Source organism: Geospiza fortis, unplaced genomic scaffold, assembly GCF_000277835.1.
Source record: "Geospiza fortis unplaced genomic scaffold, GeoFor_1.0 scaffold130, whole genome shotgun sequence".
Classification (NCBI taxonomy): domain Eukaryota; kingdom Metazoa; phylum Chordata; class Aves; order Passeriformes; family Thraupidae; genus Geospiza; species Geospiza fortis.
Genome location: NW_005054300.1, coordinates 13,490,672 through 13,502,462, shown reverse-complemented (window position 1 = coordinate 13,502,462; position 11,791 = coordinate 13,490,672). Strand labels below are relative to the sequence as shown.

The following is an 11,791-nucleotide window of genomic DNA, read 5'->3' as shown; positions in this document are numbered from 1 at the left end:
TCTTAAATGTAAGCAGTGCAACTACATGTATTTAACATATTACACATTAAAAGCATTCACAGGTAGTTCGACCTTCAGGGACGTTAGGTCTGCAGACTAAATATCCCTCATGCTTATATTCTCTTTATTACTATTCTAGAAAAACGTTAAAGTTTTCCCATTATTCTTCAAGTTTCTGGACTTAAAATGGGTATCTGCCAAGATTTATTAAAGGGAAAGCAAGATCAGATGCATTTTCCTCTGTGTCCATTTAAAATTGTCTTTATTTCAGTCATTTTAAGCAGAAACCTCTCACAGCAGTTGGGATAAGCAGGCTGTTATACCATTACACTGTTACATTCAATTGCAGAGATACATCTCACTTCATACAAATATAAGCAAAAGGTGTGTTTGTGGTGAGGTTTTTTCAAGGAACATTTCTTACATGTCTCAGTGTGCCAAGCACACCGATCTGCGCTTCTTGCATCAGAAGGCCAACTAGGAACACAGCACATCTCGCTCGTGGATCACAGGGGGAATAAATCATTGTGTCATGACAAACCTTACCTGACAGAAAAGCACATTCAATTTGCTTGAGGAATCCAACTGTTCACCTATATTCAGTATTGTCATGGGTGGGGGTCCTTAATTGCACGAAGGTACAGAGCACTACTTCTTGGATTACTTAAAACTTAACTGAGCACTACCCTCGTATCTTCATTCTTAAAATATCTGAGGCACAAGTATGTGTGTGTACTTGTTTTATTCATAATTTTTCTTGGGATACCAAATGTATTTCTAGTTCAGGTCATTCAACAAAATCATTGACCTCATTTCAAAACATCCAGTGATCCATTTTTCATTCAATGGCAATATCGAATGTTAAAAGGAACATAAAAACAAACATGCACACAATTGTACAGTTTTCATAAATGTCTATTTCATTATTTGTGGGTAGCGCATTAAACAGTTAAATACATTTAAATAATGTTTAAGTGACTGCACTAATGCAGAATTTTAACTAGATGGGTAACCAATTTAACTAGAAACCAGCTAACAAGTAACTGTCTAAATACTTCAAATACAGCTCTTGTTCTAGGTCATCCTTCCTGGGAAAAAGCCTGCTGGTCACATTGGAAATACATTTTAAGGCCAAATTCTTCTGATATCCCTTCTCTGCAGCAGTTTCTTCACCTTTTTAAGCCTCCAGTTCCAGGCCAAGACCAAGTTTATGGCCACCAGCATTGATGCTCTTTCCATCTATCAGGGCGGACAGTGTAAGCTTCACACCTGTAAGATTTTTAAGAAGCATGTTTACAACACAGTAGCTTTCATGCAACTTAACCTCTGTCATCACAAGTCCCAGTTGTAGCTCTCTTTTTATACAACTACTTTCCTCTAAAGATTTTTAGGGGAGAATACATCCATGAAATCTACTGAAAGTTAGTCCCATGATTTTTGTAAAGTTATAACATCAATATACGAAGTCTCTAATTGCTAAATACGCAAGAGCTCTCCCTTCCTGCATTAAGACATGCAAAGGGGGAGGAAATCTGTGCACAGACACTCCTACCTATAAAGGGATGGAATGAAACTAGATTTTTCAAATAAGGAACTAACCAATGGTAATACAGCCTTAACAGGTGCTTTCATACTGAAGTGGAACAAGTTAAGGTCTGGAGGGTTTCTTTACTAAATATGAAGAGCAGGAAGTATGAGGTTTTGACAATTAATCATAATTTGAAGACCTGCTATCATTCAACACAGTATGCTTGGACAAAGCAGTGCTAAAAAAGAAGACATGCTTTGCCTAGCCTAAAGCTAAGCTGTCAAACATAATACAGTCCACTCCTGCACAGATCAGTGAGGAATATATTAATACCATTAGATAAAATAGTTTGTCTTGCTTAGATAATGGTTTGATGTATGATTGAAGCTACTGTAAAATATCTACTTGGCGTTCAAACGAAAAAATATTCTGAAGGAAAAAAAGTGCATATAAATGCAGAGACCTCTATTTTTTTTTTAGGATGCATAGAAGATATATATATATGATAAAATTCACATGACAGCCCTTACCTGGCCTCAGGGTCTGGGTATAACCCACTCCAATTAGACTAGAATTGTTCACCTTTGCCTAAAAAATAAACAAAAAGCAACTGAAATGCTGCAACTGATTAGTTATTTGTTACCATTTAGAATCTAGAATAACTATGGCAACACTGCTGTTATCAGTTTAACCAGATGTTATCTGTTCTTTCAGTTCACCTGTGTTTCCTGAATTCTCTCCTTGCAGCTATGCCATCATCCTTCAACTTACAGCTGAAGCAGTAACATATTTTGAAGCAATAGCATATTTAAGAGCAGAAGGAATGTAAGGGCAGGAAGAACTGTTACTGAAACATAGTTTCATAGGTGAACTTCACCACTTCCCCTCTTTCAGAAGGCCAGAGACATTTACCACCAGTCTCCTAAAAAATGCCACATCGGAGGACTCCTCCATGTTCATATTACACAGGAATTAGTATCCTGTCAGTCACGCAGCAAACATTGGGTAATATCATCATAAAAAATATATACAAAATTATTTATCTCACTTTGCATCACTTCCTCAACAAAATCATTCCAACTTTGTAACATACAGGAAACTTTGCTGCTTATCAACTTTTAACCAGTATTGTCAGAGTTCTTACAGAATGTGAGAGTTCCCCAAAAACTGGTTTAAAAAAAAATGTGTAAACTTACAGAACCAGACACAAACATTTTTTTAAATTATGTTTTTCTAAACTGTGTTTTTCATTTTTAAGTACATTAGGATCTCCAACATAAGCACATCTGACAGTCAGATTCTACGAGACTTTGCTGTAAGCGACATGACAGAATTTAAATACTGCTGGTTTAATTATAATTGCCTGGACTGTAAGGAGTAATTCCTACAAGGTCTCCCAGCCTATTTTGTACTAATAACACAGGGATTCACAGCAACTGAAAATACACTGTACTTTGCACAACCCTTCAGGTTACAGCCATACTTACTGAAAGAGAAGCAGTGGGATCCAACTTGTATTTAGCTGCAAAGCCAAAGCGAGTGCTGTTGCTACCTGCTGTCCAAGCCAGGTTTATAGCAGTTTCAAGAGACTCACTCACTTTTTGATAAATTGACCCACCAAATTCGGAACCATCATTGCTGCATAAATTAAGAGAAAAGTTAGCTTTCTATTTGCATAATCCACTCCAGAAGTAGTAAAAAAAGGGATTTAAAAAAAAGATTTTTATTCAAATAAGAATTTCAAAATTTGAGTTGTTTCACATTTTTTGAAAAGAGAAGGGGAGATGAACAAAGGCTTCAGGGCAAAATTAAACTACAGTAATTCATGGAAATAAAAAGGTATTTTAGAGTGCTACAGCTAATTCTCATGTTAATTGCCAAACAAAGTCCATGAACAAAATTCTAGATCAAATCCTTACAAACTGACCAATATGTGTTAATGGTTACAAAATGGGCCTCCTGCACTTATTATTGAATACATGAAACTCCTAGAGAACTGAATGACCTTTCAAAAATCTGTCACAATGTTTTACATTAGCAAACTGAAATGGAATTCTTACAGCCCGGACTCTAAAGTATTTTGTAGTTTTCTCCTATATTCCTCAATTCCATGAATTCAGAGAGATACAATCCCCATGCTTTCCCTTCAAAAGCAAAACTTCTAACTATCTAAACACACTAGAACTCCACCAATTTTATTTACTTGGATTGAAAACATCATGTTTTTCAGTAAGTCTTGATCAGATTGCTCTGGAGTAAGATCTAAAGGCAGCAAGTCTGAAGAAAGATGTCTTACACTTGTTTACATTGTTTCATGCATTCTTAATCCCTGACAAGCAAGAAGATGAACCTCCACAAAAAGCCCAGTAGCAATGCTCTAGTCTTGCTCTAGAAACTACTACAGCATTAATGCAACATTAATTACTACCTCTAACAAATCTACTGCCCTTAAATTGTAATCTGATACAATTCAATATCATGGCATAGCCAGAAAAAGCATTATGATCAGTTCTGCATAACTGAAGCACTGCACTTCCAATCTGCACATACTTCAGTATCTGTACCACATATGCTGCAAGTGCTGACCAATCCCACGTGTTTCATTTTGAAAGAGAGATACAAAGTAACATTTACATTTATTTTGAGTTTCCTATTGAAAAATGCACTCCATTAATGGCCTTGTAAGCACCTCTTGATATTTCAAGCATTTTTATTTTGACTAGAAGTTAAAGAAAGCCTGCTTCTGGAAAGCTGGAGAAGTTTTCAGTACTTACACATTAGTGTGCAGTTGGAAGTCTCCAGTCTTGTAACCCACAGAGAAATTATTTCTTGTCAATTTTGATTTGGCAGTATCAAAAGTCATCTGATAACCAGCAAGCCAGCCTTCATAACCAAAGACAGCTGAACCATGGACTGCAGGCCCGGCAAAATCAAAGTCAACATCACAGCCTAGGTTTATGCATTCACGTTTATATGCTGACTTAATTTTACCACTTTTCTTTCTGAAACAGAGAAAAGAGTTATGTTAAGACAAGCATACGTGATCTTCCTCAACAATCAGCAAGATTCAAGCCCTATGAATCTACACAGCATATCTAAAAATCTTGCACATGCATCCCCTGGACCAGGCAAAAGTAGAGCCAGCCAATTCAGACCACCCAGGGCTATGGCAAGCAGGCATTTTCTGATGAATGCAGCAACAGTTTCATGTTTCCTGCAATCTTCCAGTATTTCTATCCCAGAAAATAAGCAAAGTTGTGAAATGTGCAATACTAACCCCACAGTAATGTCATGGTAAAGAGCAGAAGCCTTTAGCATTGTGATCTGCTAAGCTGGATCAATAGCAAACCATACCAAAAGCTCTGTCAATACCACAGACCAGATCAATGGACCATGGGTGCTGTCACTCCCTAAGTAAGGTAAAAACATGAACAATTCTTACCCTGTATTTGGTGAGAAAGTTGTATCAAATGTCACCTTCAGGCCTTTGGCAAGCTAATTGAAGGGGGAAGAAGATAAGATAAAGCTATAAATTCAGTTCTTACACAGAGGTAAAACCAATAAATATTTTCCTAATCTATTACCTGATCTTCAATTGCAATTTCTGTTCCCAGAGTGTTATCTGTGTTCCATTTTTCTGTAAAAGTCAGACCATACTCAGCCCACTTGTATTTGGTCTCCAAGCTTCCATTCACTTTTCCAGTGTCTGTGTTCGATGAACCAGATGTTGTGAATTCCTAAAAAGCACAGAAGATACATGTGATCCTGAAAGCATTACACGGTGTTTCCTTCAGCAAGCACCAAGATCATCTTATTACATGGAAAAAAATTTAAGATCAGTGGACAACTTGCAGGGGAGAAGGGAGACTAGCACAGCCAAGAAGAATTAATGACTCATGCCCACATGGAGGACTCCCCACAATCCCCATCTCAACTGCAGTGTTCCTGCCATATTACAAAACGTAGAGGTGGCAAATTAACTCCAAAGTAAGACAGTAGCCACCACAAGGACCCTCCTCTAAAGCAGCAACAAGTTCTTGAAATGTAAGGTTCAGTTTGATACTCCCAGTGAGCAACTTAAAAATCAAACCAAGAGCCAAGAACACATTAGGCATGTATTACAACTCCAGTAAAATTCTGTAAGATCACATAAGCATTTTGTGATTTTGACATACACATATGTATTTTGTGATTTAGTGTATTTTTTACATTCTAGTGTGCAACTGTAAAAGGTCACAGAGTATAATCATTTTTCAAACTGGGGGTGGGGTGGGTGGTTTGGTTTTTTGTTTGGGTTGGGGTTTTAACTGTTTTTTAAAGAGTTCTTAGTCTGCCCAATGCACTAGCCTTTCGTACTAGCCATAGGCACACCTTCTACTCTTTTTCTCTGCTTCTACTACACCTATAAAACTCCTGTTGCCCTGGCACCTTGGTTCAATGACACACAGAAATAACATTTGAAGTGGGAGCTTAGCAAACAGGCTGGGTTTACAGTATGGTATGATCTGACCTGAAATTCTTCAAAGTAACTTAGAAATCAACAGTATCACTCACATTTCTTTATTAAAGGAAGTAAATGCTGATGTCTCTCACTATTTGGATTCTCACAAAGAACAGAAGGAATAGTTTCTGGGTATCACTATTCAAAAACTGAAGGTAATTAGAAGTGAAAGCCAGGTTTGCAAAAATCTTTTAAAGAGCTCTTTCCAATTAAGTATTATTGCCCTTATGTTTTAAGAAGTCCATTATTTCAACTTTTTAAAACATATAAATAAACATTTTTATCTCTGTCTTCCTCCATACACATTATTTTCAAACAAACTTTCACACTCACCTTCCCCAGAAGGAAACAGATTTGAAATTGCAAGTCCTTAGGCACTCTTACTAAAAGCCCCAGGAGCACAAAGCAAACATGACTGAGACTGTTCTTTAATGGTGGCTGATCAAATTTGACCACGTCCAAGACATTTATCTGTATGATGTTAGTGACACCATACACAGTTGCATAATTCTAGCAGATCTATTTCTTGGCAAGGGATGAGAACTACACAAATACCTTCAGCTTTTAACTTCTTGCTTTGTGCCATTCCTACTGCACAGGGCCTATGTGACTGTAACCACTGGGGCAATAGCTTCAGGAGAAACAAATGATTATCTTCTTATTTCTACTTTAAAACATCTGTAGTACATATATGCCAGCAGTTTCTCCTCCTGGGAAGGACAGCTTGTAACTGATACAGGGTTCACATTAGGGCTTGGGTTTTTCAGAGAGTTTTACCAGCATAAATGGTAGTCCTCCAAAGAAACAAGCTACAGTAAGAACAACTACGTCTGTAATAGTAAGGGCTCTTGCAAACTGTGTTTCGGCTGGCATACAGACTTCTAGAAAAAACAGAGCCCATGAACCTTGTTTCTAACAGTAAGTTACAGTACTCAGGCCCCAGTTATGGGGAAAAAAATCTACCATTGTATTTTGCAAAGTCTGCAATAGAAATAGATAACAGTCACAGGGGGCACTGTTTGCATGATAAGACATCTTGCATGGAACACTACTGCAGCGCTTAAGTACCTAGAAGAGCCAAAGATTCAACATGCTTATTCAATGCCAACTTCTTCATACAAAAACCAAGATGCCAGAATTTTCCACCAAACAGTACCAAAGGTACTTCAGAAATAAAATCTGTATACTATAATTGGTATATTAAAATCCTTTATTTGTTTACCTTCACATGTAAGACCAGGGACAATTAATAAGCCCTTTTATTATAAAAAGATTACTAAACAAGGCAATATTCCTGATACATTCAGAACTTTAAGGGCTTCTGATATTATTTAACACCAGATATTTATCATTCATATAGCCTATAAAATACTTAACAGTATCTGAAATGTGCCCCTTTTAACTAAGTATCAGAACATAGCTAGAAAAAATATATAATGAATAAAAGTTACTTAAACTCACCACTCCACTTGCAGATTTTGTTTTCACATCCAGTTTCACCAACCCAAAGCCTTAATAAACAGAAGTCAAAGTTACATGATTAACTAAGGCCCTGCACATTTTTCAACAAGCTGGTCTTTCAGGCTCAGCAGTGTCCTACATAAATATGTATAAACAGCTATAGACTGACTTCAGCATACAGATGCCACAGCAGGTAAAGGAAGCCTCTCCAAAATAAGGCAGGGAAGTGCCTCTCAGTTCTGCATGAGTATATTTAACTACTAAATGATGCTTCGAAAAGGAAATACATTTTCTGTTCCTGGAATGGAACAGTTTTTATATAATAGTCAATGCCTTTTAAAGAGCTATCCCAACCCATAAACCACCTCTTTCTGCACCAAGACAAAATATCTCAAAGTAAAAAACTATAAAAGCAAAGTCACTGGGAAATACACACCCAATGGAATATAAGTAGGTTTTGTGAGAGCGTCAATTCACATTGTTATCCGGAGAGGCGAGCAACAGTTTTAGTAAAGAACCCCCACATTTCCAAAGACCAGAAAGAAAAGCACTGTGACAATGATTTAACTATGCAGCTATCTGGTATTAAAGCACTTTAAGATGTGGAAGGATTCTTTATCCCAATAGCCATTCCTCTTACTAGTCCAAAAAAGGCTACATTAGACTGTATATAACCCGTTCTATATCAACAAATGTTGCGGCACAGACAGACCAGTAAACAAAGTGCTGCTAAGTTAAACTACACTTGCTGCTGGCATTCTTGCATACTTGTACACCTCTGACATTTATGTGGCTCAAGCAGTAAGACTTAACAGCCTTCACACCAAAATAAGCCAGAAAAAGCCTTCAACAATCAGTTTGTTGGTGGTAAAGATAAAAAACACAGCACAACTTCCTCCTCCCCAAAAATACTGGCATTTGATCATTCAATTTTCCATGCAGACTTAAAAAGGCAATTCATTGCTGCACCTCAAACACCAATTATAAAAGGTATTACTCTTACCATATCCTTTATTGAAGATATCTCTGGCAGGTTTGCCAAGGTCTACATATGCTGGAGGAATCGCCATTGGAGCTGAAAGGTAAAGGGCTAATTAATAATGAACCTTCTGCCACTGCACACGTGAAAAGATGCTAGCACAATTCTTTCAAGATCCTTAAGGCAGATTCTGCTACATGAAACCAATTAATAGATATAATTGTATATTTAAAATTAACAGATATGATAGTACAGTATTCTGTGAAACGCAGGTTTTCACTGACGGTCACTGTGAACATGAGATGTTTTCTCGGCTTATGCAGAGAAGAGGCATGGCAGAGGAAAGGCATTACAAGACCATCCAGTTCTTAACTTTTCAGGTAGATTTATCCATACATCTTTGATTACCAGGAATTAACTAATAACTCACATTTCCAGAGTTGGCATAGCTACTGCCAAAAACCTGGACACTAGAAATCGAAAAACCTGTAATGCAGACAGTTATTCCCTGAAGTTCCACAAGGTCAAAGTTGACACATGTTTATGAAAACTACCTGAAAGTACCCACAAGGTTTTAAGTTTTGAAAATGTAAAGAGAGAGCATATCTGCTCTCCAACATCATTTTTGCCCCATATTTTACACAGAAGACATACAATTTTAAAAGGAAGATCTAATGCCATTAACCAGCAATCAACCTAATAACATGCAAGAGTTTAAGTTTGGGAAGTTGTCCTGTTAGTTTAAAACATCCAAGTAGGAGGAGTGTGGGGTCTGGGAGAAGAGATCTCCTTACAAGTGCCTTTCTCAGACAGGGAGCCTCTGGTAGCCCCGGTGTTAAAGCACCTGCCACTGTAGATGAGCTGTGGCCCCATGGACAGACAGCAGGCTCAGGTCTCAGGCAGGCCCCCATCACTCTCCTCCCTGGGAACACGCACTCTTATCTGCACTTCCTTCAAGCACTGTTTTCCCATGATTTCAATAGCAAGAGGCTGCTGTTACAGAGGCCCTGTATTTTAAAGTTGTGAAATATAGTAAACAGAGTACATTAATAACTCCCCCCACACTGTGGAAGAGGGGAAAATGAAACTAACTAGACAAGGACATGAAAAGGCTAAACACATGCAAACAAAAAATCTTATCTTCTCAAACTGATTGGTCACATTGGTTTAGCTGAGAGACTCAGATTAACATAATTGACTTTTTATCTTCTTGATTTTTTTTTTCTTTATAAGTAAATGAAAAAACTATCTTTAGAACTTGAAAAATAACAATGGCAGTGTTCTCACATGTTAAATTCCAAACCCTAATTTCACCTGCCATATGCGGCCAAATTGTATGAACTGCTACTAATTAAAAAAAAAAAAACACTTTAGCATCAATGGGAAGGCAGAAGACTGTTCCTTATTTTTCTACAATTCATAATGCAGATTTCCAGAGTGCCCTACTTCAGGTCCCTATTGCCCTAAGGGAATAATTTCAACTTCCTGTAAGAAAAAATATTTACACTCAGTTTCACACACATACACAGAAATTCAGAAAAACTTCTTTAGCAAAGATGTCTAAACTCTACAACCAAGTCACTATATCAGGACATCTATCACTTGCTCAAGAACAAGTCTGGTTTTCACAGAGTTAAACTAAATATTTTTTTAAGAGACATGAAAATGGCTTAAAGCATCTGACGCATAAAGAAGCTTAGCCCAAGTTCAAGTTTATAGAAGAACAGACCCTGATCCCAGTGACAAGCCATTGAATGGTTCCTATTATTTATTCCATAGAAAGAAGCAGCTGGTAGACCAATTACAAGGGAGTGTGAGAACTCTCGCCTGCAGAGTTCTGCTGCACAGCACCCCTACAATTCAGCAGTTTAACATCTTACAGAGAAAGCTTAGCTACACGTTTCCTCTAATGAGTACATCTCACCTCTAACTAGCATTGCCAGAAAAATAATCATTTCTAGTTTTGGAATTTTGTATTAGCCTTTACCACAGACATGCTTTTACGGTATAAATAAACGAGCTTTTCCGTTTTGTTTTCATTGTTTCCAAACTGACTAGACAACCACTACAGACAAGAGAGTTATGCTAAGCAGAAATGTCCTGAGAAGGTAACAAACTTGTATCTGCATCAAAATTTAGAGGATTACTACAGTAAAAAGGATGCTACTGTTTTATCTGGCCTAGTTAAGCATCCTTACCACTTCAGGGAAACCAACCAGTATTTGTCAGACATTCCAGTCTACAGATACAAGTTGTGTGATCAAATGTTGAAAGAGAGTACAACTGTCACACTGCTGTTCTAATAATATACTGTATTACTGACAGGGATGGATGAGGACAAAACAGGAAACCAAGAGTTAATTTTGGATACACTAAATGCCTGATAAACCAGAGTCACCATCAGAACGCTCATTAAATGATAACAGGGCCATAAAACAATCAGCCCTGTGTCCTTCAACGTTAGGTAGGTTCGCAAATTCTTAAAATGACAAATAATTTTTTCCAACCCTATTTTGAAGCATCTTTCACTTAAAAACTACTAATTAGAAGTCACTAAACAATTAGCATCATTTAGCAACTAGAGGTTTGCTTTAAAAACTGGAAAATAATCGATTTGAAGTACAGAATATACTTGAGTCAAGTGAGAGCTCCCCCCTAATCTTTGTTTCATGCCACCATGATGAAAAAATTTTAATTAATCTCTTACTCGGGAGACACAATCAGGCTTTCTTCTGCGATAAAAAGAAAAAAGAAGTCACCCCAAGAACAGAAAAATGTATTAACGTTATTGGAATTACTACATCACAGTTCTCCTTGGAGGCAGTATTTCAAAACTCTCACACTCTACAATTAAAAAATGCCACAGGCCCCTATTAGGATTTCTAACACTTTTAATATCTCAAGATATTCAAGATCAAACCAGAAACCATATCAGCCTATAATAGATTTTTTAAAAAATCTGTACTCACGCGATTTAGAAAAGCAACAACTATGCCGAAATTATCCCAGTATCCCAATAAATAGCAACTGAAAAATTAAGGTTATTTAAAAATTAATTTGTTAAAATACACCGGACACACGGTGACCTTCAGGCTTACACTGATAGCGCAGAGACCTTTAAAAAAAGCCACCTCCTTACCCTTGCATTAACCGTCTCTCTATTCACAGATTGGAGATGGACACGCAAGCCTTATATCGGCCAGGCCAATGTAGAAACTTAAAGGACAAGATCTGGAAATGGACTACGGGCTCAGGAAGCGAGGCGGGGTAGTAAAGCAGCGCCTCTCGGAGGGGAAAGGCAGCGAGGGGCGAGCGGGGATGC

The 11,791-nt window shown here is 37.5% G+C and overlaps 1 protein-coding gene across 1 annotated transcript; it reads right to left on the bottom strand.

The window, feature by feature from the left end:
- Positions 1–239: 239 nt before the first annotated feature.
- On the bottom strand, positions 240–8,606 carry VDAC2 (voltage dependent anion channel 2). The gene is made up of 8 exons (XM_005417246.3): positions 8,494–8,606; positions 7,491–7,540; positions 5,113–5,265; positions 4,971–5,023; positions 4,303–4,530; positions 3,016–3,166; positions 2,059–2,116; positions 240–1,269 (listed from the first exon to the last, which is right to left on the bottom strand). Exons 1-8 carry the CDS (start codon positions 8,558–8,560, stop codon positions 1,178–1,180), a joined length of 852 nt encoding a protein of 283 aa, XP_005417303.1. The 5' UTR covers positions 8,561–8,606; the 3' UTR covers positions 240–1,177.
- Positions 8,607–11,791: the final 3,185 nt, after the last annotated feature.